Raw genomic sequence first — 25,923 nt, 5'->3', positions numbered from 1 at the left:
TTATGAACAAGGTATATGCACCTAATTGTGTGTGGGTGTGCGTGCATGCTCGCGCGCGTGTGCGAGCGTATGTGTGCCAACTGGCGGGTTGGTTACTGGCGCGACAGAGGCCACGAGGGCCCTTAAGAGCCCTCTGGACGTCGCGCAGGGCTAACGAGACCCTGCCGCCGCGGCCGCCCCGGCCTTCTGCAGTAGCGCCCGCTGCAGCGACTCTTCTGCAAACACGCACGCACGCACACGGGTTGCGGCAGCTCTTATAACCCGAATAAAATCACCCGGTGTTAGAAAAGTCATGTATCAAATTTCATACACTTATTGCATGTTGCATTTTGTGTGGTGTGTATGTATGAGTGTTTCCGTGTGGTTGCGCCAATGTTTGTGCGCACGGGCGCGCGCGCGCGTATATACCACGTATTGTTGCAGCCTGAGCTTCGCTCCCGAGTGTGCATTTTAGCCACACATCTCGAGATATGACCCGCCCACTCCTAGGACCTCTCCTGCGCTGACGGCGGCACTGGCGAAGGCCCAGACGTCAGCCGAATCTCGCTTCCTATTTGCTTCTCTCTTACCCTTCCTCTTGACCAGACTCCTCCTACTCTTCCATCTTATCACATCTCTATTCTCCCATTTATTCTTTCTCCTTTAATCCTCGACCACTCCTTTCTCCCCCTTTTCTCCTTTTGCAAATTCTCGTTTACTTCGTCCTCACGTTTCATCCCTCTTCTCCCGCCGTCGCTGTCAGTTCTGACATCCTTTATCTATGCGCGCATATTCCTTTTCATCTTTTCATTCACCCACCTATGCTGTCTCCAATCCAGTTCTCTCTCTCTCTCTCTCCTCCCTCATCGCCCCTTCTTACATCTTCTTTCCCTTCATTCCATCCTTTAATCTCTTATTTCTTTTATTTCATTCCATTCCTTCTCTTAGAGGAAGAAGACGGGGAGGAGGTACAACATATCCTGTGTTGCCCTGCATCCGCTCCAGTCTCTGTCCCAACTGCATTTTAACTCTTTCCGCACTGGAAAGACGCAGAGTGCGGAGTGATGTAATAGAGGTGTTTAAGTGGATCAAAGGCTTTTACAAGGGTGACGCAAACAAGGTCATCACATTAAGACAACAGGGCAGGACTCGGAGTAATGGATTTACACTGGACAAATTTAGATTTAAGAAGGAAATAGGCAAGAATTGGTTTACTAATAGGGTGGTCAACGAATGGAATAGACTTAGCTTCACGGTTAGACAACTTTATGGATGGGGATGCCTGGTAGTGATGGACATGAAACTGCCTAGTGCGGGCCTGATGGTCTCTTGCAGTCTCCTTCATTCTTGTAAGACTGCGCCATGGAAAGAAGCAGGTTGGCGGTAGCCATGATGGAAATGCCACGTCAGACACGGATGGGGGTCTTTATTGGAAGATGGACATGAAATGGGTTGTCAGAAGATGAATTAAACGGTCTGACGGTAGACAGAATCAAATGAAAAGTGGAACTTGTTGTCTGTAAATCTAGTTTAGTGTCTTTTATGTTTGCAGATAATTGGAATTTCGTATTCCTGATCTTTTTCTCATCCTCTTCCGCTTCGTTCCCGTTACTTGTTTACTTTTACTCGTCTTACACTTTCCTCTCTCTCTCTCTCCATCCTTTGTCCTTTTTTATTTAAAATGTCACCACCAAATTTACCACTGTAACAACTACTACTACTACCATCGCAACTATTTTCTTCTAGTTTCTTCTTCATTTTTCTTTTCCTCTCCCGTTCGCTCGGTCATCATTTTCCTTTCGATTATTCTTATGAAGAGACCTGTTGGTCAATAGGTTGGGGTGTGGAAACGGGGGGGTTTCCTCCTTGGCACCTTCCGGACGCAGGTGTTCTGTCGCCGAGGCGGCGGCGGCGGGGCGTTTTGAAGCCGCGACACCTTTCAGACGTTACAGGAAATGGAAGGAAGCCAGAGCCGCCAAGGGCCACAGGCACCCGGAGGCTCCGTGGCAGAGTTGGAGAAAGAGGTGGACGGGGGCTGAGAGTAGGAGGCAATAGGTGTGAGTAGGAGGCTGTAGGCGGGAGCAGGAGGCAGTAAGTGGGAATAGGAGGCAATAGGTGGTAGGAGGAGGCGGTAAGTGGGAGTAGGAGACATGAGGAAGGAGTGCGAGGTAGTACGTTGTAGTCAGACATAGGAGGCAGTAGGCTTGATTGGGACCTTTTCAAGAGACATAATACCTAGAGCAGGGGGAGGCGGAAGAGTGGGAAGTCTAGAAAGAGGTAGTACGCAAGAGGCAGGGCTCATTCATAATTAGGAGGCGACGAATTCTTAATAGTGGACTGATGGCAGGAGAGGGAGTGCCTCAATGGAGGATGGAGTAGGCCTGAATGTTCTGAGAGTTTTAGGAGAGGGTTAATGTTATAAAGGGTTACAATGATAGAATATATTGACAGATCTTTCGGTCCAGAACAAGATCGTATTATTAACTAAAAGCGTAGGAAGTGTCCATCTATTGAATAAAATCGTCTGGCGGCAGCTAGAACAAACGTAAAAACCGTGAGAGGTTTCGTGCTGTGTGGGACCATACAAGACACCGATATAGAACATTGGGGTTTCCAGGTTCCAAATAATGGCCTCCGTATTCGGTCGCAGTTTCTTCCACAAGACAAGAGATGTTCCTGTTGGAGGCGCAGAAACAGGCGCCTCCTGAAGGGCGGAGGCGGAAGGGGCGAGGTTCAGGAGCGAGGCTGGAGGGAAGGGACGAAGAGATCGGGTGAAGGGCCTCGTTTACAAAGGGTCCATGGCCTCGGGCAAGTCGAGCTTGGCTGCCGCTGACTGCAAACAACACACGAGTTGAGGTGGATGGGGAAGGAAAAGTTAAACGATGGGGATGAGAAGAACCCGAGAGAATAGAGAAGGTTCGGGAAGAAGAAGAGGAGGAGGAGAGGGCGAATAGGGGATGATGAATAAAGGTCAATACTACCCCAAGGACGACGACTCCCCCCCCCCCTCGGCCTCCTATACCACGTCATATCAAATATGTGGTTCCCCGAAAACAATTCTAGACACCTGTCTTGACTAGATGTGTATGTCAGTCACACGAACACTTTGTGACCCACCCTGCACATGATATGCACAACACTACCCTGAAGATGATGCCAGGCAGTTCCGAAACGTCAACAACCATAGGGCACGTATTGGGTAAATTCAACGAAGAAGCCAAGAATGTCCTATACTGCATTGATAATACTCTCAATAGTAATCAAGAATGAATCCTCTTTAGCCTTCATCCTCGCATGCTTATATATATATATGTGTGTGTGTGTGTGTGTGTGTGTGTACAACACTGAATGGGTCCCAGTGACTAGAGATACGTTTTTATCAACCACAATGCACTTTAATTCTAAACCATCACCATCGGAAGAACCGTGGAGGCACAAGCAGAAATTGAAACGTGGTACGCCCGAGGACTTGAACCAACAGCTAGCACGTTACCAGTGCTTGTAGTGACACCATCTTTTGATGGTGTAGTGGAAGGGGTCGGGTGGTGGAGGGTGGAATGGTGGTGAATAAGAAGACAGAAAGGAAAACAAGATTGAAGTTTGTGTGCGTGTTTGGGAAAAACCTCGGTAACGCCAGAGAAAGGAAAGGAGGAGGGAAGGGTGTGGGCTGAGGAAAATATATCTGGCCGCGGGGAGAGGAGTGGCCTTCGATATCAAAAGGGAAAAAAAAGTAAGAAGGAGAGCGAGGTGATGATAAGGGAGGGAGGAAAAGGAGGAGGGAGATGAGGATTAGGCGGGAGAGGAAAAAGGTAGGGTGATGGAGATCAAGGTTGGCTATTTTAAGAACTTGGTTTGCGGATGGGTAAATACGAGGTGGGGGGCGGTGGCGGGGGGAGGGGGAAATAGGTTTTTGGATAAGGTGGACCAGGTGCAGGAGTGGAGGAGGAGGAGGAGCCTGTTCTAGGAAGTTGCGTAGCGGTCAAAGGAATCTCTCTTGATCTGTAAAGGCGTTATCACACTGGGATATTTTTCCTCAGACTGTTGGAGCTCGCAGCTTTCGGAAAGGAATCTGATATACTGGAGAAAATAAACTTCCTCCAGTATATCAAATGACATCCTATGTATTAATGTTTGGAAAACAAACTAGTTTGCCATAATAATTTTACAGCGGTGATTCAAAGGTTGGAGGAATCGAAAAAGGAGTGCGGGACTCGAACCCACTACCAGGAATATGCGAAGCCCGCTCGCGCCGCCTTTAGAGAAGCCTTTGAATAAGATGAACCAGGTGGAAGGGTGGTGGAGAAGGCTTTGGATAAGGTGGAGCAAGAAAAGGCGTCTCCAGATAAGGTGGAGGTAGGTGAGGTGGAATGGAGAACATGCTTTCAGAAGAGGTGGAATAGGTGGAGTTGTTGGGGAGCGGAATGGAAGAAGTGGAGGGGATGGGTTAGAGAGAAGAGGACTTTGGAGGAGAGAGGAGTTGGTTGAGATAGGTTGCAGCTGACAGGAGTTTCTGCCCTTGTGGGATCTCACGCAGCCGTTGAACCCCATCTTGCTCCCTAAATCGGTCTAGTCAATCGAGGGTGTTTATATATGCGTGTTTGTGTGTGTGTGTGCGTGTATAGATATGTGTGATTCACCACTGTCTCAGATCACGTGTTGGACTCGTGATCGACAGCTATTTCCCTCCCGGTAGAGAGCTCAGATGTGACCGATGTATGGGTAATGCTGTCAACTTACACACACACAACTCCCCACCCAAGAGTTGGAGTAACGAATCGCAGCGCAAGATACAGAAATTATTTCAGCCCTGGGCGGGATTCGAACCCGAACCTCCGTAGTGGCACCTGGGAGCTCTTCCAACCGCGCCATCGAGTCATATATGTATGTATATATGTATATATATATATGTATATATATATATATATATATATATATATATATATACACACACACATATATGCACACATGTGTATATACATTATATTATATATATATCGTATACTTGGGGCGCAGGTTCTCTTTAATGCACACTGAGTTAAACACCACAACATTGCCACAATTATTAATCTTTTCCTAATATTCTTAATTCTCCTCACTACAGTTTTAACTTTGGGATGGTGATCATAAACTAGCTGTCCAAAGTTATCCATTTTAATAACACACTCGGCCCACACACTATTGTAAGCCTTTCCATGTATATGGAAAGACGTTGCCTTGTTCAGTCTGTATAAATGTAGTTGTTCTGTGCCTGTTCAATTGTGTTGTTGAATTGTAACTTACCATTTTGAGAATGACTCCTTGAAGTCGAAACGTCAAATTGTGTGTTATTAAAATGGATAAGCTAGTTTATGATCCTCCCAAAGTCTGAACTGTAGTGAAGAGAATTGAAAATATTAGGAAAAAGATTAATAATGTGTGTGTGCGTGTGTGTGTGCGTGCGTGTGTGCTGGTGCATTGTGACAAGTTGATGAAGGTGGAAAAAGAAGTCACGGGTCTAGTTCCGAGTTTCTGAGTTTATTCCTGACCAGTTTCGCTCTATTCTCTTCCTTTCTTTTCTTTTTCTTAAAGGGGGAGAAGGGAAACACAGGTAGAGCAAGACGGCGCTTTGGGGGGGGGGGCTGGAAGAGTGCGAGAGGTTGGTCTTCAATCGGCAAAAGCCAATGCCCTGGAGAAATGAATGAAGTTCATTCGCGTCATAGAAAGAGACAGAGAGAGCGAGAGAGAGGAGGGGAGGGAGAGTTTGGAAATGGAGGCGGAGGATGGAAGAGGCGAGAGCATGGAGTGGATTGCGAATTGAAAAGATGGAGTAGGTGGTGGTGGTGGTAAGGAGGAGGAAATAGATGTGGTAAGAGGAGGAGGAGGAGGAGGAAGAGGCCATGGGTAGGGGAGGAAGAAAATGTTGACTGCGTCTGTTATTGGAATACTTCTGTTCGTTAGGGTCGTTGGTGGCCCATATTATTGGGTACTGTACATAGAATATATATATATATATATATATATATATATATATATATATATATATATATATATATATAATTTTGTGTATTGGTAGAATTGTAACTATGTACTATGTGCTCTATTGGCTGAATTATTAGTTTGTTTAATATTAGTGTTTTTCTAGCCGCCTTTAACGTGTGATTTTTATTTTTTATATAATTTTGAGCATGTTTCAATTTTTTTTCATTTATGAAAAATGCTGATTGTGGGACATTTGTGTTGCTTATTAACATTTTACATGTAGCAGGTGTTGCCATTAGATGTTCTAGCTATTCCTCCCTTGAGCCTTCCTCGACTGAATAAAATCGCCTGGCGGCAGGCATCACTAACGTACAAGTCGTCATTAATAGTAAAAGGGTTATTAATGTAACTTTTTGTGGATCGAGCTTGATTATTCCGTGGCCTGAGTCAATCCACCCAGCCCCCACCAAGCGTCATTTCACATACCACCTCATCTAATTCGTGAGTCAGCCGTGTGCGTATACGTGTGTGTGTGTGTGTGTGTGTGTGTGTGTGTGTGTGTGTGTGCGCGCGCGCGCGCGTATGCGTGTGTGTGTGTCTTTGACTGGCTTTTATTCGGAAGTGTTTGAGTCCTACATTCGATAATCAATCGCAAAGTAGGAGGCTGCGGCACCACGAGTCAAAGCTTCAGTGTTCAATCGAACGCGAGTCAATAGTGTTGGAGGAGGTGGAGGTGGAGGCGGGGGCAGACGGGTGGAGTGGAAGGAGGCGAAGAAGGCTGAGAATGAAAGTTGGTGGTTATTAATATTTGTCAGCAATAATCGTCGCTATCCTTGGGGGGACACAATTGAGCCAAAAATGTGGAGTCATCGAAATCGTAAAGGAAATATTTAAGGAGTGTTACAGAACAAAAGTTCCTAAAATGGTGTGGTGGTGGTGATGGAATGAACATGAAAGGAAAAGATGAACTGACAGAACTGATGGGGATACATTTTGTGATGAGAGGTAATGCTGAAGCTGACGGGAGAAAAAAAGAAAGAAAAAAAGACACTGATGGAATGGTCTGGCCTAGCGCAGTTGGGGGTCGTTAGCAATTATCAGTTGGGGAGGGGGAGTGGGGGCGGATAATTATGTCTGTACACGTGTATCCAATCGGATCCTAATGTGATCACAAACACCCATTTCCATCTTCTTAACGACTATATTATTAACTTAGTTATATATTTGTTTATTTGCCCGCATATCTGATTATTTGTGCTTTTATTTATTCATAATTTGGTGGAAATAAGGGGCAGTTGGTGAGGAAAGAAATGTTGAGAATCGGTGGTGTAAATGATGCTGGTGATCGAATAGATGACGACGTGTGTTTGATAGGGTTGGGATGTAGGGCTGCGGTGATTTGCTGGGATTTAAGCAAAGATTGTTTTGCTGGGCATGGTGTTGGTATTTCACAGCGCTGGGACAGGGAACTCAGAGTTGTGAACAGAACTCCCAACAACTGTTGGTAGGAAGGACAGGTGAAAGACGTACTAAAGGAACATACATTAGGCCTACGTACGTTGCAAGGACATTGAGGCATTCTATATATGCCTATAGAAATGTGTATATTCGTATGCACATGCATGCGCGCTACATATACGGGCTCTAAGCCCTCTTCCGAGAGGGTAATAACTGTCAGTCATAAGCCTAGCACGTGGTCCAAGACCGTGGTTCATAATTCACATATATACTAACGTACGGGTGTTAAGTTTTCTTTTCTATTATTCTTCCCTGCCATCATCATCTCTCGCCCATACACATCCTCTCCATCAATATCTATCTCCATCTCTCATTTCCCTCTCCAGCCTCACTTTCACTCCTCTTTTTTTCACCATTCTTCTGTTAATTCTCTTTCATTCCCTTGTGCCCCGGATCGACATTACGTCATGTCGATCATTTCCTAGCGATTTTCTTGCTGAAGCAGAGGAAGCTTTACCAGGAGGCACTTTCCTTCAAGGCATCAGACTGATTCGTTTTGGGGTTTGTGTGACTTCTCCTACAGCGAAGGAGTTGTTATTGTGGAGTGGTTGCCTGTAGCTTCGTAACACCTGTTTGAGTGAATGACAAGGAAGAGGAAGTGTCCATATCGTTAGGATGTCGGCAAAGAAAGATTTAGTTAACCCCATGTTTAAGTCCTGTGATGTGGGTACCTTCCTGTTAAGCGTGGAGTGGGATTGGGAACTTTACAGAGGAAATATCGTACCTCTCTTTCACTCTCATCTCTCCTCGCTCTCTCTCTCTTTTATATAATAAGTTGTTTGATATAAGGCCAACAAAGTTGTGAGTTTGATATAAGGCCAACAAAGTTGTGAGTCCTAAAGGCAACAACATACATAACAAATTACCTTTACAAGTCGTCGGTTGTTGAATGAAATCATTTGAGGTTAGCCAGAATAAATTAACAAGTGGGACGGGACGGGAGTGTTTTTCGTCACCCGATATTATTCTGACCCACTTCTCCCCACATACACAGACACAGACACAGACACACACACACACACATACACGCATTTTACAAGTCTCGGTGCGTAGACGAGATGTTCCTAAACACATTGAGTAACGTATCAGCTGTTGACGTAGCAACCGCACCACACAAATACACACACAGACCGGGGCAAGGACCGTTGCCGACTACTGTGAGACTGCGGGTTTCCAGCCAGTGAAACTAGAGACAACAACAATATTGTTACATATATAAAACTCAAAACGACACGTTTCTTACACAAAACTACACAACTTCTTTGGAACCCTTTCCGGTGAATAAGCACTAAAACCAAGAGTTCAACAAAATCAATGAAGACGAACGTGTTGGGATTGGAGCGGGGGAGAAAGGGGCGGGGGGAGAGGGGAAGGGTACAAGATGGGGGAGATGCGATACGCGGGAATACGGGTGTGGGGGGATATCTTAGGAGGGGGGGGTAAGGGTGTTATATAGAATTTTGATTAATCCCTTCTGTCCCTGGTGGCACTTTTTCTTTTTGTCATGGCTGCCGTCAGTTTATTTTATTCATTTCAATGAACTCCCCTTCCCCTTCGGTAACATAGCGATAGGAACGTATGGGGGGGACTAAAGGGAAATGGGGGGATACAAACGTGTCCAGAATAATATACATAAATAACGAGGCAGGGAGAGAGGGGCGCTGATTAATGTTGGGATGAGGAGTGGGTGGAGGAGTAGCTGACGAAGGTAAGGGGGGGGGGGCAAAAGGCGGGGGTGGTCGAGGTCTGGGGGTGGGGTGATTTGTATACGCTTCTGGTGTTCCGGGATTACGTGCGCAATCTGTTCATCAGTGTCCTGTAGGGGACTCGTGTGTGTGTGTGTGTGTGTGTGTGTGTGTGTGTGTGTGTGTGTGTGTGTGTGTGTGTGTGTGTGTTTGGCTATGAGCTTGTACTGCGTACAGAATAACAATTACGTAGTGTATAAATGCGTATATTATGGGCGGGCTTATGATGCGTACACAGAGAAACACACACACACACTACTGGTGTATAGTCTCAACACTTGATAGAGGAAATTGCGTGCACATGTATGTGTGTGTGCGCGCGCGTGTATCTGTTTGCCTATGTTCGTGTTTCCAAGCTTAGATTCCTTTCTTCATGAGGTTGGGAAAAAAGGGGGTTGGGGGTCGCCCACCTCTGTAGGGTTAGTCATCGATCCCTTGAAATGAGAGGAGAAATACGAGAGGAAGGTTGGGGGGCCACTTCAGTTGTCTCTCCCTCTTAGAAAATCTCTAATGCCCTCTTCTCTCCTTATAGAACACTTACATAGAAACTACAGTATTTTTTCTTTAATTTATGACCTGAACGTGAGAGATCACAACTTTCTCATCTTCCCTCCCATACTTCTTACTGCTGGGCCACTTCACAACCACCACATGGATTGCCCTCCTGCTCCTTTACTCCCATTCTTCTTCCCCGGCCATCTTCTCATCTCTCACCCCCCCCCCTCCACCGCCACTTTACTTTGTCTATACAAATTTTCCTTCCCCCCCGCTTATCCCCTTCCTCATCGCTCATCCCATTACGTCATTCTACCGTTTTCTTCTCTTCCACCTTGGGCTGAAAGTTATCATCGCCATCCGGCTTTGCCTTCTCATCTCTTCTCTCCTCTTCTCTGTCCCTGTCATGTTCATGTTTCTTCTCCATTGTCTCGCTCTCTTTGCATTTTCCTCTCATTTCCTATCCTTTATTATTTTCTTACCCCTTGCACTACATAGGCACCCCCATCTGTCGCTTTCAGTTCGCTTTTCCTAAAACCACATGACTGAATCCTATAGATCAGCATAGCTCTACTGCACTCGCCACCATCCTCACTTTCTTATTCATAGACATTTTACTTCTCCCCTTCGCTTATGAAGTAATTCTTTTTTGTATCTGGGAACTTGAGTATTGTTTCTTGCCTCATCCAGTCACCGTATGCACTCTGAATTGTGTGGGTACAATTCATCCATTCCCCCCTTCCGTTGCATTTAAGATTTGCATCCCTGAACCAACAGAACAAACATCCCAGTGATGTGACCTTGGAGACAACCAATCGTAAATGTGGGGAGGGGGCTACTATGCTAACCTGGATGATGACAAGTGCATCATCGTTGCCACAGACTTAGGAGCATTTACAGTTACCTGCATAAAGACCATCACCACCAAACCCCACATCCTTCACTGATCTCCCATATGGAAAATTCGCAGGATTAACTTTACGTCTCCATATTTTAGCGAATTAACAATATTCTTACGGCCCAGATTCTCGCAGGATTGTATGATTGAAGATTAATCTCCATTCGGAAAGGAATTATATTTTTATATTGTTTCCTCATTTACTTCCTTAAATCTCTTTTCTAACGGTGCGAACGTTTCCAAGGATAGAAACGCTGGTTACTGACAGCGAAATACCATTGCCCATGACTTCTCTGGTGCCACCTCCTTACTGCCCGTCTCACCAACCCACCCACCTCCCTTCCAGTCGACCATCGCCTCCCGACCACCTAACGACGCGGTGCATCTCATTAGTGTTTTCTTCTTCTTCGTCTAATTCGACACCGAAGTCCGCTCAAGACTGCGACACTCTTTCTCGGCGTTGTCTCCAAGAATCACCACCTCTATCACCATCACCACCTTCCACACTACCACCATTCGAGTATCACCACCTTCAAGCCCATGATCACCACTATCAACATAACCCACTACCTAAAGGTGCGCTAGTGGCGTGATCGGAAGTGTGTCGGTCTCGCACTCGTGGGTTCGAATCCCGCACTCCTTTCCGATTCTCAGAAGTGACTGTTACCTGCCCCAACAGTCCCTGGCGACGACTTCGGCCGCATCCACGCGTCTCCTGGCGTAGGCTCCTCACCACCCACCACTACCCAGGCATCACATCACATCGCAACCTCATCACCACACCGTTTCAGTCTCGGGTGCTAGTGGTCATCACTTGATAATAGTGCAACACAAAGTAACTACATGAAATGATGTACGATTACACCATGACAGCAGTGCACACTGGAGCGTAATTGTGTGTTTGTCGTCTGCAAGGTTTACTAGATACTCCACATAGTTTTCGTGGTTATAGTTTTTTCACTGAGAGTGTGTGTGTTTGGATGTTGATTCATGTGCATTTGGAAGGGTGTTGGTATATGTGTGTTTGGATGGGTTTGTGTGTTTAGATGTGGCTGTGTGTGTTTGGCTGCAACTAGATGAGTTTGGATATGTGTGCGTGTGCACGCATACATCTGTGCACGAACAGTACAAGTACAAGCACGTGAGTATACGAATATATCTGTACTTGTGTTTAACTGTTCGTAGGTGAAAATACACTAAGATTTGCATGCATCAGACCTCCCTTGCCAGTATCTTTGCGAGCCATGTTGTCGTGTGCAATTGCTCATGACGGGATTTTTTCCAGCAGAGAGAGAGAGAGAAAGATCAGGCTTGCGCTTGTATGCAGTCATGTTAATTCATGGTTGCGTGGTCCATGCTGAGACCTTTGTTAATTCAGTGCATTAGTTCTCGGCCTATTTCCTCGTGTATCCCCACACTTATTTATTACTGTTCTCCAGTTTCCTTGAAGATCACTTAGCAACACTGAATAAAATAGCTTCCACTAACTCTCGCTAGTTTTCCTTTCGTGGCTCCACTAAATGAGATTTAGTGGACTCCCCAGGTGTAGTCCACACGTTGTAAACAACCCGTTTAGTGTCACCGTATACTGTGTTAGTGCTGTGGTGACTCTAACAAATACCCGTCAATGGAAGTTTGTACCCTGGGTTTGTCAGTGTGGTCTGTGCTTTATTCACGCGCACTTTCTTTGGTATTGGTACGTATTCTGCTTGTGTTAATATCCGTATAAGGTCAGAGTGCCCAAGTCATGGCTTGCCTGGTGAGACAGAGAGAGAGAGAGAGAGAGAGAGGGATGCTTCTTGGGTCTCATGTCGTGAAAGGAACAATTTTCCACCAAGAGAGCGGGACGGAGTTGGCTGATGGGTAAAACCACTTCTCTCCCCTCACTCGAAAGTTTGGCGTTTAAAACTTCTTTAGAGGAAACTGTTCTGAAGGGCAGCTAGGTTGCGGAACCCCCGTTTTCTTTGTTTAATTATTTGTACGTTTATTTTTATTTATGCCGTTAATTTTACTTGTTTAATATTATTTCAAAGACGTGCTGTAGGTTCTGCTGAGCGGTATTAGGTTGTAAGGTTACAAGTATCTCGCACACAACAATGACAATGGAATATATATATATATATATATATATATATATATATATACACACATTTTAACAACCGCAATGCACTTTAATTCTAAGCCATCACAGGCCAGCATGCTGAAATTGAAATATGGTACTGCCCAGGACTCGAACCCGGCATCCTTATGACAAGTGCGACAGTGACTTTCCAACTAGGATATCAAAGTGCATTGCGGTTGTTAAAATGTATCTCTAATCACTGGGACCCATTCAGTGTTGTACACACACATACACACACACACATATATATATATATATATATATATATATATATATATATATATATATATATTATATGGGAAAGGTGGAGGGGGAAACACGGGTCTTTATCTGAATATCGAGTTTATTCCTGACCGGTTTCGCTACGGGTCAAAGCAGGTCAGGAATAAACTCAATATTCAGATAAAGACCCGTGTTTCCTCCTTCACCTTTCCCATAATCTGTCCCAATATCTCTCTCTCTCTCTCTCTCTCTCTCTCTCTCTCTCTCTCTCTCTCTCTCTATATATATATATATATATATATATATATATATATATATATATATATTTTTTTTTTTTTTTTTTTTTTTTTTAACCGCTGAGGTCTCAAAGGGAGGAAACACAAAAATACGAAAATTGATTGTCAAGTAACAGTTCCAGTCGTTTCATTATCGTCTTCAACACAACGACGACCGCCGCTCTGGTGAGTGTGTTCAAAACGTGGATCGTACTGAAGAGCGTCGTCGTCCCAAAGCTGGTCGTAATTAATGGCGCGTCCTAATTAGTGTGCACATGAGGGGGTCTGCCTAACTGGAAGAGAGGGCGACGGAGAAGGAGAGAGAGAGAGCATAGTCCACAAAGAACACCATCGTACCGACGAGATTATGGATTTAAAACTAATCTCGATTTCCTCATAATTAACCTTTTCTTTACATCAAATGAAGAATTGGTTCCTTTAAAGAATATAACCCGGATACAGCTAAAGAGTTTTTATTCAGAATGCTGTTTATATATGTGTGTGTGTGTGTGTGTTTATATATATATATATATATATATATATATATATATATATATATATATAAAGGACGCTCGGGCGGCGTGGAGGAATTATAAAGGCGAATTACTTTTCACCAGAGCCCCCCTACCCACCTAAAAAAGAAAAAATAATAAAATGGAGGCAATGACTAATGTGCGACACGTTTATATAGTCATATTAATTCGTATTCGTCATAACTTGTATTTCCTTTGGGGAATTTATTACGTCGATAGCTTTGAGTTCATTTGTGGAGAAGATCGCGTGGGGCCCATGTTCCTCCCCTCGAGTGCCACAGTGCCATGGCACCATCCTCTCCCCGTGCCAAGAGGGACGAAATCTCGACTTCGAATCTCTGAGTCTAAGGTCGATGGCGCCTTCCTGTGCCGAGGATTCCTTAAGTCTCGAATTACATTTGGATTAGGAGGCGAAGAAGTCTCACTCCCCCAACCCGGACAAACGCACACACGCAGTCGTCTGTAATCTCGCTGACAGTTTTCTCTATTTTTTTTTCCGGGCTCTCTTCATTGCTCTCTTTCCTTTTTCTCTTTCGATATAATTTCTTTTATTATTATTATCTTTATATCATTCCCCTTCACCCCAGTCCGCCTAGCTCTAGAGAACAAAAGTGAAGTTTGGGTAGGTAGGGTGAGATGTTGATCCTGTTGTGAACAAAACAGAGTTGCAACTGGTTGCAGGTGTCTTCCAGTCCCAGAATCGAAAAGAAAAAAGAGAATTGTTACCGGGGTCTTCAACTTGTTTCACGTTAAAGAACAGAATTATATCAAATACCTCCGTTTCTGGTGGCATTGCACTACTCTCTTCTAGCTCATACCAGAAAGGAATTAATAAAGAGGTTCACTGGCTTGATGGAATTTGGTCTGAGCCTCTAGGGCAGTGGTTCTTAACCTGTGGGGAATTCCCCACTGGTGGGGAATGGCGGAGTTGCCAAGTGGGGAATGACCGGTCGGACAGAAGAACCACTGTCTTTTCATATGTATTTTATTTCCATGTGATAACTGTTAGTAAAAAATCTAATATATGCAAACAAAAATTAAGGGCCGTAAAATGGCACAAAAAAGCAAAGCGTATATTTACGTACTAAACACTGCATGGGTTAAAATGGAATTTGTCAAAGACCTATGCTGTGGTGGGAATGGAGAGTTGGCTCACTAAAAAGTGGGGAATTGGAGAAAAAAGGGAAGCCCTGCTCTAGGGCATGACGAATTATTGCCAACTGGTTTCCACAGCATCCTTTTCGGGAAAGAGCATCTGCTTGATGGCTCGTAACACAATCGGTCAACGCGTTTGCTGGGTCCACGACGTTTAGGTGTAAAGCTCAGTTAGCAAATCAAGATAAACGTTTACTTGGCGACCCAATCCTTTACAGCAACAGTACGGACAAACTCGTGAACGTTTACAGTAGCAGAGTCCATTACGACAATAAATAGATGAAGAGGGGAAATAGATTGCGTAGCACAGTGATTGACCCACGCTGGATGAGCGAGTTAGGGCGTCGTTCCTGGCAATGAAGGTCAAGGGGGATGGCGGTTCGAACCCTGCTACCGGCGAAGTTGAACCACAGGCATGGTTTATTAAATTCCAAGCTACAAAGTCCTCTATTGGGGGGGTACCGTCCTTGCCTTACTTGTTTTTATTTTCTCTTTTCGATGCTTTGCCCGTCAGCCATGCCTCGGGAGGGGAAACTACCCGAGTTTTGTATGTGACCACACCTTAATTGCGCACCAACCGCTTCCCCGCATGTCGTTAATGCAGCTGCACGCCTCCAGCCGACACGCCACTCGTGCAGCAGCAGCAGCAGCAGCTTTGTATCTTTTTTGCAGCAGCTTTCAGCGGTGCCACTTGAATCACGTGTCAGACTCGTGATCATCAGCTATGGGAGTTCAGATTCCATATAGACCAATCAGTGTTTTTGTGGTGTTTACGCGCGCGCGCACACACACACATACACACACACACACACGAGGGGCAGTAACGACTTGCAATAAGTGGAAGCTTTTCCTCGCCTAATCGTGGGAGTACGAGACGTTAACCGTTACACCAATAAGCCTGTGTGTGTGTGTGTGTGTGTGTGTGTGTGCGTGCGCGCGTGCATAAACGCCACAAACATACTGATCGGTCTATATGGGATCTGAACTCCCATTCGGGAGGGTAATAGCTGACGATCACGAGTCTGACACGCAGCCGCTTAGTTCGCTTATGCCTTGGGCGTGTACTGCGTATACGCGTACAGTTGCAGGTGGACCGTCATGCAGAAGGTTAGATTTTGTAAAGGTAGTGAATCGGTACCCCTTGCTTTACTGTGGTCGACGAGACTTATGGCGTATACACGTTGACACACCTTGCTCCAGCTAGAAAAAGTAGAATGTTTTAGTTATTTGCCCGAAACGAAGAAGGTTTAGTTTCAGTGGTGACTGACCAGCAGCTTGTGCTCGGCATTGTCTTTGTCCAGTGGTTCTCTTGAGACGAACTAAAAACTGGTCTTTGGGACAAAAACCATCCGGCCTTGGCTGTTGCCGAGATGAACATAAGCCCAGCTTGTCTAAAACTGGCGATACACTAAGGTATCATGCTACTTGCTTTTGCTATTTCGTTTGAGTAGAAACTACTTCCGGAAGAATATCTCAATAATGTGTAACATTCGTATTCTAGGTTTAACTTCTATTAGTTCGTCATTCAGCTTCTCAGTCTATGACGTCAGAGTAATTTGACCTTTGGAAATTTGGAAAACAAAAAATCGTAACCGCAAGTTGTGTTTACTCAGAGTAGCAAAAGCAAATAGCATGCTAGCGAGAAATACCAAGTGTGCCCCTACATTACCAGGGGCTACAGCGTGACGATTCTGTTTGTCAGTGTGTTATGCAGATCACTGAAAATTGTTCTCTGCATTTATATATTGCCAGATGACATCGGGAGATTATTTATATCCTTGCTGCCTGTATTTTGCTACCAATACCAGCGATTCTATTCTTGGGGTAATATAGCACCAACAAAGTGGAGTAGTAGGTAGATTTTGTTCTTGTTTTTAGTCTCCACTTGTAAAGAAATGCCTAGCGAGTCTGGTCCGTAGGGGTCTCACGTAACCTCAAATATCGTCTGCATAAACATTTCGCAATCGCTATCCCATACGGTGCTGCATAGTCCTGCGTTTGCGCATCAGTGAATCACAGGATAGCTGGCATTTAGTCGGCTCAACGGTAAGTAGAAGGGCGCCTTTCTGACGCTTGCGCACGCACTCACACGAACATAATTATTATACATGTGTATACCCAACGGAATGCAATTTACAGTGAGTTTTTATATTTCCTTTTATTTTATTTTATCTTGTTTTTATTTCTTTTTCTTTATCCTCTTGGCTTCCTCGACGATGTGCCCAAAGGATTCCAGACTACAAAGAACTTATTTTTTAACTTCTGCCTTTCCTCTTCTTATTGCAAGACTAAACTCATAAACTATCCTTGCTACCCCAGAACCCTGACTAACATATCTTCTTTCCCTGTTGGCGCTACAGCCGAGGCCTTGGACTGCTTCCGTTGCGACTCGACGAGCGAGATCACCTGCTCCGAGAACCTCCCTTGGTACCACATGCTCGAGGGGGAGTCCTGCGACGACATCTACGATGCCCGTTACTGTGTCAAGATGACAGGCATTTTCGAAGGTACAGGTCGGGGAGCTGGTCCTCCTCCACCTCCTGCTGGTGCTCCTGCTGGCGCTGCTGGTGTTCCTGAAAGCAGGGAGGCATTTGGAGTGCCCCTCCTTGGGGACAGTCCCGAGGATGGTCTTCCTGGAGGAGGTGTCTGGTTGTTGGGAGTGTTATCTTAAGGGGGCGTGTCCTAGGGGAGATCTCGAAAAAGGTGTCTGGTTGAGTGCTCCCAAAGGGCGTCCTCGAGGTGGTCCCAGAGAAAGACGTCGAATGGCACTCCATTTGTATTACTGATCTTATTTAATTATACTATATATATATATATATTTATCTATATATATATATATATATATATATATATATATATATATATATTTATCTTTTTTTTTCCGTATGGCTGTTGTATGCATGTGTGGGGTGGCGGTGCATTGGCCTGTTACTGAGAATGGCGTTACGCAGCGTCATAACTTGAGAGGCTTTGCTCTGGCAGACCCCAGACGATTGTACTCGGGCGAAGGGCGGATACCCAGGATTCTGTAGGACGATGCTTTGCGAAAGGACCTCCGTATAGGCAGTTGGAGTTCATAACCGAAAGGATGTGTCATTCCTAACATCTGCGTCGTGATCAGGGTTCGAACCCGTGTGATTGATTTCTGTAGGAGCAGCTAGCCGCGCACGCTACCAAAAGTCCACTGTGTGTACAATTCTCTCTCTCTCTTTCACACACACACACACACACTGCCGGAGAGACTAGTTATATGTTTTACCTGGGAACACCGTAAAGGTCAGCAATGTAAATCGCGATGGAAAACGTAATCATTTGGCAGCCAAGTGATCTGACCATTCATGGTTAACTTAGTTCCTTTCTTGATACGGGGAAGGGGTAGTGAGATAAACATCCGTCCAATTAATTATCTCTTCCTCTCCCTCTCTCTCACGGTGTACCTAACTCACTGTTGCATTGACATACTGTAGGACCCTTCATTAGAGCCAAGGAGATTTAATTGCCTTCTTGCCCTCATTAGGGAGTTGAGAGTTGCAACGACCTCGGGAATGAATCCTGCCACTTGAGGTCTCACGGCTGACAGGGACGTCCCCGTGTGACGTCATTTCACGTTGACTATTCGAAAAGATTATAATATATATATATATAAATATATATATATATATATATATATATATATATATATATATATATATATATATATATATATATATATAAATATATATATATATATAAATATATATATATATGTGTGTGTGTGTGTGTGTGTGTGTGTGTGTGTGTGTGTGTGTGTGCGTGCGCGCGTTTGTGTGTGTGCGTGCGCGCGTTTGTGTGTGCGCACGTTCTCTGTTCGATCCCCTTCATCTTTCCCCCACGTATGTGATTGCTACTTGCCCAGGTTATCCATGACTAAGCGTCTCCTGGCGTGAGCTCTTCTTCAGTAGCGCCTTATTCACATGCTCCGATGTCGAATACGGGAATAGGTTGCATGTTAAGTGAGATACAGAACTGCCGAGCGGTGCGTCAATCAAGTCATTAGGGCTGAGTTATCAATCGATCCAGATGAGTGTAGCGCTTTACATTATTTGCCCAAAGGCTCAGTGTTATTATATCTATATGACTCGGCTGGGACTAATAAAATGGTCCACGTTCTTGACATATCAAAGCACCTTTCATGTCAAAGATACCCCTTTTTCGCGAGGACAGGACACAATTTCTAATGTCATCACCATATGGGATGTACTAAATCAGGTTTGTGTATCCTGTACCCGTGGAGCATGGCGACTCGGTTCTTCCAGGTGCCAATAGAGTATTCGGGTTAAAGGGACTGAACGAGCTAACAGAATTATAAAGGAGTGTGGTGGATTTCTAATCCAGATGATCGGATCTGGATGACTGCTAGCACAGTAGGATCGGGTATGTGACGGGCTAGGGTGTCTAGGTATGACGTAATGGATCGGTACGTTCAAATTGTACGAGGTCGAAGGCATGATTCGAATGAGGCAACCCGTCATGTTGTTTTCTGCCTTCTCCTGTTAGAGGTGCGTGTAGTGACACGATGCATGACGTTTGCCTGCATGACTGTGTAAATAAACACTTACCAATGTCCAAAAACACGTTTCTAACAAGTAGTTGTTTTCTTTCAGCCACGTACTAACTTTTTTCCTTGCATGTATATACTAACATTTAACGTTTGTCTTTCTAACAGTGCTGCAATTTCTTTCTAACAGGAACTAACATATCCATAATATAGAATGTTTCACGGCTACTAATATTTTCTCTTTTGGCAGCTATAAACTAATACTTTTGCTACTAATATTGCATTTCCTTTGTAACAGCTTTAAATGTTTTCTATGCATTTATTGCCAATAGTCATTTTGTAACAGTAATTTTGTTCTTTCTTACTAACAGGCCCTTGGATGAGTATCACTGAAATTTCTTTACTCGTTGCCATTTCTTCCCTTGACTCTTCTTAGAAGGTATAGACACGCACAATCTAGAAGTAAAACAAACTAAGCTTTAACTAACATTTTACTAACACCCCTTTTTTTGTGTCCCTTTCCACCCACCCCTTTCCTCCAATTCATTCCTGTCTCGCACCGCATCGCCTGTCTTCCGACGTCTCGCTTTTACGCGGCTTCGATAACCGCGGACTCGCTTCTACGCACCCGCCTTGGCACGCGGCGCTCCCCCCAGTGCTGGGGCTGGAGTGTTATCAGTGCGACAGCAGCAAAGGGGAGGTGTGTCCGGAGGAAGTGCACGCACAGCTACACGAAGACCCCATAGAGTCCGAAATGAAGCCAGAATCCTGCGACGGCGTCTTTGAGGCTAAGTATTGCGTCAAGACGACTGGCATGTTCGAAGGTAGAGTATGCGATCCTCAAATAGGGGGAACCCCCGCCATCCAAACTTCTCCTCCCTTGCTGTAAATATCTTCGTCCTGCAACCCCCTACACCCTACTAAGATGAAGTCTTCAGCGTTGTAGCAACCCCCACAACCTGTACTGATGCACCACCTTGACAAGTCTCGTACCCCTTTTCTCACAAACTAGTCTCACACCCAAGTTCTCTAAAGAATCCTTAAACCTTTAAGATATAGATGCAGAACCTTAAGGGAGCCCTGCAGCCCACACTTCCACAGCATCTCCGCACTACATACATTTAATCCACACAGTCATTATTTTGTATCTAAAAAAGCCATTTCAATCCTATACGTCATTTCACGATGTCGTACGTTCGTGAGTTTGCATGCACACAGTCTCGAAGGAACGTAGACCCAGCTGTTGTAGTCGTAGAGCCTGGTGACCCCGTGACCTTGTTTATACACTTAACGACCTCCCTGTGAACAGTCCCTTCGTTGTCACACTGGTTCAGTTGCTATGCTCATCCGACGCGTCCCGACTTTGAAATGCAGTGACATTCCTTTCACTAGAACAGTTGTGTGTCTGGTCTGAACAGGATTCGTACAGTCTCATCATGAAGAAGAGGTTTACTTGGAAATCCCTCCTACTGAATAAAACATATGAAGGGCGCCTCCTTACTAAAGGATTCAATGATTTAATGCACTTTTTTTTTGGGGGGGGGAGAGCCGCATGGGGAAACAAAGGTCTGGCAACATCATGACAATCGATTCTGGTACCTTAACCCACTCAGTCACGATGGCCTCACGCACAGCTGAATAAAATTAGCCTGGCGACAACCATTATAAAAGAAAGTGCCACCCAGCACGGAAGGGACTGGATAAACATGGTGGAAAAGAGTAGATGATTTCGGGGGAGGGGGAAAATAAAGATATTGACCGATTTCCGAAGAGCATACGGACAGACACGGTGAAGAAGGCCAGAAGTGGAAGGAGACCAGCATGGCAGAGGCGAAGCTGAACAGGGGAAGACGAGAGTATGGAAGGTTGTTTTCGAGTAACGGTTGCTTGCATGGCGAGTAAAGCCCAGGCACAAGGAGAGAGAGAGAGAGATTGGGGGAGGGGGAAGTAACTCAAGGTCACAGCAGCAGGCTGTCTTGGCAGGCCCAGTATTGAAGTTTAATGGAGAAGACTGAGCGAAATCAGGGCTTCGTTGGAAAGCGGGTTAACCGTGTTTACTGTAAGAGCGAGAGTAAGGATTACACGGGATTACCAATGAGTAGCCAGAATTAAATCTTTAAGTAGCATCACAGTGCTAAATTTGTCTAATACCCCCCCCCCCCTTCTGTCTTCTTCCCAGTGACCGACCATCGGAGCCTTCCAGTCGAAGGCTCAGCGATTGGATCACGTTGGGGGCGGGAAACTGATCGCCCTAATTGGGAGGCGTGCGTATAAGTGTGTGCGCTCGCTCGCTCACGTGTATATATGTATGTATGTATATACATATATATACATACATACACAAACACGTGTGAATATATATATATATATATATATACATATATATATATATATAATATATATTCCGTTGCTATTAAGTTTTAGAGGTTATGATATCGTCTGACCTCTCTAACCCTTCCTTTGTGAATTATAGTATTTGTCGCTTCTTCGAGTTTCCCTGAAGTGCCCACAGTCCCACAGTAGCCAGCGAAGGTCATCGGACCCATGCATACATTTGTGTGGAAAGTAGTTTAGGACTGCTGTCTGTCTGTTATATTGTACTTTTTCCGTCATCGGCAAACAGGAGGAGAGGAAAGGAGGAGGAGGAGGACGAGTGGCGAGTTGGTAGCTCTTGCTGTAGAATTCAAGGGAAGTATCTAAAGTTGAACGAGAAAGATCGTGGGGCAGGTCTAGTGACCGAATGCCAACCTCTGAAGGCTGCACCTCCAATTGGAAGTGAGGATATCGATAGATTCTGATAATTAATAGACCGCAAAGAGATGATTCTATCCGACGCCCAATGTGACTTTTATTGCCTCTTGTATGCTTTTCACCGCCTCGGAATGTGAAATATTGAATTTTGTTGATTCCGTTATAGTGCGTTGTCCTGTAGATCATGCATTGTAAAACTTTTTTTTTTTTTTTCTTTTCTTCTTCTTTTCTTTTTATCACACTATGCTTCCATGGGCTTCACCAGCGCCGACCGTTGTAAGTTCGTTCGAGTAAAAACGACTTCAGTTACAATATTTTTCGAATTCCCAAATATCTAGTTATCTTTACGTCATATATAGCAAACAAGAATGATGAAGTAAGAAATTGTAAACCAATACGAATGTTAGACATACTGTTCAAATGTTCTTAGAGAAGTCTAGATTTCCGTAAGCGAAGTCATATTCTAGTTATTCAAATGGAGGTTGGAGGCAGGATGTTGTCGGAGGGAAAATATCCCAGTGTGATAACCCCTTTAGAGACACCAATATTCCAGCAGTGAGTGAAAATGCTGTTCCAATCCCGCCACATTCCCTAAAACCCTAAGATGATTTCTATCAGGACCACCTACCCCCCCCCTCTCCTTCGATTTCTGTAGCAGATTCAGGGACGTGTCGCATTGTGTAGATCCTCTCGTATCAAACACCAGATTTCATTCCGCTAAGAGTAAAGAACATCTTCCTGGCGTAGTTAATAGGTCATCGTCACCTTGATTTAGTCTTGGGTGCCACCACTCACTCGGGTGGATAAAATCGTTCAGGTGACCCACACCCGGGGCCATTTAAGTAATGGAATATTCAGAACTCTGGTAATGATGCACGAAATGACAAGGCTGCTTAGAGCCTTCGTGTTATTCAGGGAAAAACCTCTCAAAGGCCCTTCTTTTGCTCCCCCCCAGGAGGAGGAGGAGGAGAGGAGCTTTCGGGTTAGAGAGGAACCTATCTTTCACCCCCCCCCCCTCGGCCTTCTCAGTCCGTCTCTTCCTTTGACCTTTTATCCTCCCCCTTTATATGTCAATTAGGTTAGGCCCATTTTCTTCTCTTTCCGTTTTACTTTATCTTACTCTCCCTCTCCCTTACTGTTCCTGATACTCTTCTGATCCCCATTCCTAAAATTCCCCCCTTGCTTCTGTTTTTTTTTTCCCTCCCCTCCCTCTCTCTCTCTCTCTCCTCTCTCACTCCCCCGCCCCTCCTTCTCGATCTCTTTTTCTCTCTCATGTTCACGTCATCACCCTCCCTGTCATCGATATATACCATTTCCCATTTTCATTTTTCTATTATTATTATTATTATTTTCAGCCAACCACGTTTATTCCGGAAATCGGTGGTCTCCCCATCCTTTCCAATCCCTTTCGACCCTCCCGGCTTAACCTTTTCGTCCTTCTTCATCCCCTGTACTTCTGTCTCCCTTACCCCTTTCTAATCCTTTCCCTTCTCCCTCCCCACTCTGCATTTCATTCCGCCCAATCCCATTCGTTCTTGTTCCTCTTCTTTCACCCTTTCCCGTACATCCACCTTTCTCCCTTCCGAAGTCCCTCTCATCCGTTTTATCTCCCTTCTGTCCTTCCTTAGTTTCCCCTTCTCCCCTCCCACGCCTTCCCGTCCCAACAGAGAAGCCTTGTCTCTAGATGACGTGGACAGGTCGAAGGATTGGTGTGTGTGTGTGGGGGGGGGGGAGTCGAACTCGAGACGTCACAACAGGTGACGTGATAGAGTACACGTCATTAACAAAGGATTACAAAGGAGGAGCATGCCGACAGGATACCTTTTGGTCCATAACTAGGTTGGATGCGAAAAAAACAAACAATAATAATAAATAAATAAATAATTATAATAATATAAATAATAAATAAATAAATGCATAGGTATAGTTAAGTAATAAACAAACAGGTAAATACTAAATAATACTAAGTTGACAGATAATAATAAATGAAAATCAAGCAAATAATAAACCAACAGACAAATAATAATAAACAAATATCATGCAAATGAATAAACCCATCAAGAACTTGTTTACCAAAATAGTGGTTAACGAATGTAATATACTTAGCAGCCATGCAATGAGCGCTGAAGCTATTGGTTGTTTTAAGAGACAGATGACTGTATGGATAGGGACAGGTGGTAATGGGCATGGAATTGCTTAGCGTGGGCCTTATGGTTTCTTGAAGTCTCCTTCATTCTTGTGTTTTTTGCCCGTATAAATGAAGTACTTCCCATTTGGGGCAATGGAGATGGTAAAATGGAATTTTGGGGGATAAGGGGTGGGCCTTTGGGGCTCTGGTGGGAGGGGTGGGTGGAAGTAGAAGGTGAAGAGCCTACGCCAGGAGGCACGTAGCCGTGCCCGAAGCTGCCACCTTTATTCAGTGCCCTTGGATTGTTGGGACAGGTAACAGTCACTGTTGAGAATCGGAGAGAAGTGCGGGATTCGAACCCACAACTAATCGAATGCGAGACCAGTACGATTCCGATTAGGTGACAGTACGAGAGGTGCATAATCAGCAAATGATGCGACAGGAAAGGAGTTTACATACTTTGAAATAAAGTAAGAGATTTTTACCCTTAAAAGGAAGGATGGGAGTGGGGGGGTATTAATGGGAGTGGTGGTTCGGGGGTTGTGTGCAATGGTAGTTTAAGGTATTTGTTCTGGTGCTGTGCTCCTTACCCCCCCCCCCTTTTATCTTATTTGATAAGAGGTTGGATGCCATACTAAAACAGGCTTTGCATGTTTTATACTCCTTATATGCCTCAGGTATATATATATATATATATATATATATATATATACACACACACACACACACACATTATGTGTGTGTGTATACAGTTCATTGTGACTTCCTCCATGTCTCCAGTTCTTTGTGACCATGTGCCAATCTTCTTTCTTTTCTACGGCACACGGTGTACCTACTTTATCTGCTCAAACCTTGCCGAATGTGTACCCCCAGTTCTCCTACAATACTCGGTGATTCCAGGCCTCTCGTTATTCGCAATACTAGTTCAGTTTGTGTTTTTCCCGTTTCTCCAGTGCTTAATCATTATACACGTCTTATATCCTGAAAAACTAATATATTGAAACGATCCTAAATATAGTACTGGACGGGAAGTGGTATTCCACCGGTAGCTGGTGGAAAACCGGGTGGGAAGATTCCTGGTAGATGGTAGATAAGTCCCATTTAAGATCACTAAGCAAGTAGTAGAAACACTTCAGGTACAGAGGAACTTAGGAAACGATGACTAAAGGCTACGGGTATCCTGAAGAAGGAAGAGGAGAGAGGGGAGGAGGAGGAGGAACCTGGTACTCGGAAGGGTCAGTAGGATACAAGTCCTCTGGAACCGGGAACTCTGGAGGAAGACCTAGATACCTGGCTTCCGGGAAGGTGGTGGCCTTGGAGAGGAATTCCAAAGACGTTCTGAATTGAGGGATGGGAGGTGGTGTTGGTGTTGGTGTTGGCGATGGTGCAGGAATCCGGGGGACGGAGGAAACGAATAAGAGTTGGAGGAGAAGGGGCGTTCAAGTGCTGAATCCACGAAGGTGATTCGAAGGGGGAAGCATCAAGCATTGGCATTTCGAAGAAAACGGAAGGAAGGACTGAGAAAGTGAGAGGGTGGGGGGAATGATTGGAATGAATTAAATAGGGTAGAGGAGTAGGTACAGTTTCCTTTCTGGAATGGACGATGC

General features: G+C 44.8%; 1 protein-coding gene and 1 long non-coding RNA gene across 3 annotated transcripts in view; one reads left to right on the top strand and one right to left on the bottom strand.

Moving 5' to 3' along the window:
• Positions 1-25,923, bottom strand: part of LOC143029801 (uncharacterized) — a 247,475-nt gene that overhangs the window by 211,502 nt on the left and 10,050 nt on the right. The gene's annotated exons all lie outside the window — the stretch shown is intronic.
• bou (glycosylphosphatidylinositol anchored membrane protein boudin) overlaps positions 1-25,923 on the top strand; it is a 52,778-nt gene that overhangs the window by 20,614 nt on the left and 6,241 nt on the right. The window contains exons 2-3 of one of the 2 annotated variants that reach the window (XM_076192803.1): positions 17,261-17,413; positions 20,094-20,261. In XM_076192803.1, the coding sequence (XP_076048918.1) occupies positions 17,261-17,413; positions 20,094-20,261 (321 nt within the window). The remainder of the gene's footprint in view (positions 1-17,260; positions 17,414-20,093; positions 20,262-25,923) is intronic. The other variant, XM_076192802.1, reaches the window with a different exon arrangement.

This window comes from Oratosquilla oratoria, chromosome 11, assembly GCF_046742065.1.
Source record: "Oratosquilla oratoria isolate Oo_2021 chromosome 11, ASM4674206v1, whole genome shotgun sequence".
In the NCBI taxonomy this organism is placed as follows: Eukaryota; Metazoa; Arthropoda; class Malacostraca; order Stomatopoda; family Squillidae; genus Oratosquilla; species Oratosquilla oratoria.
The sequence above is the reverse complement of the archived record's forward strand: the minus strand, read 5'-3'. Positions and strand labels throughout refer to the sequence as shown.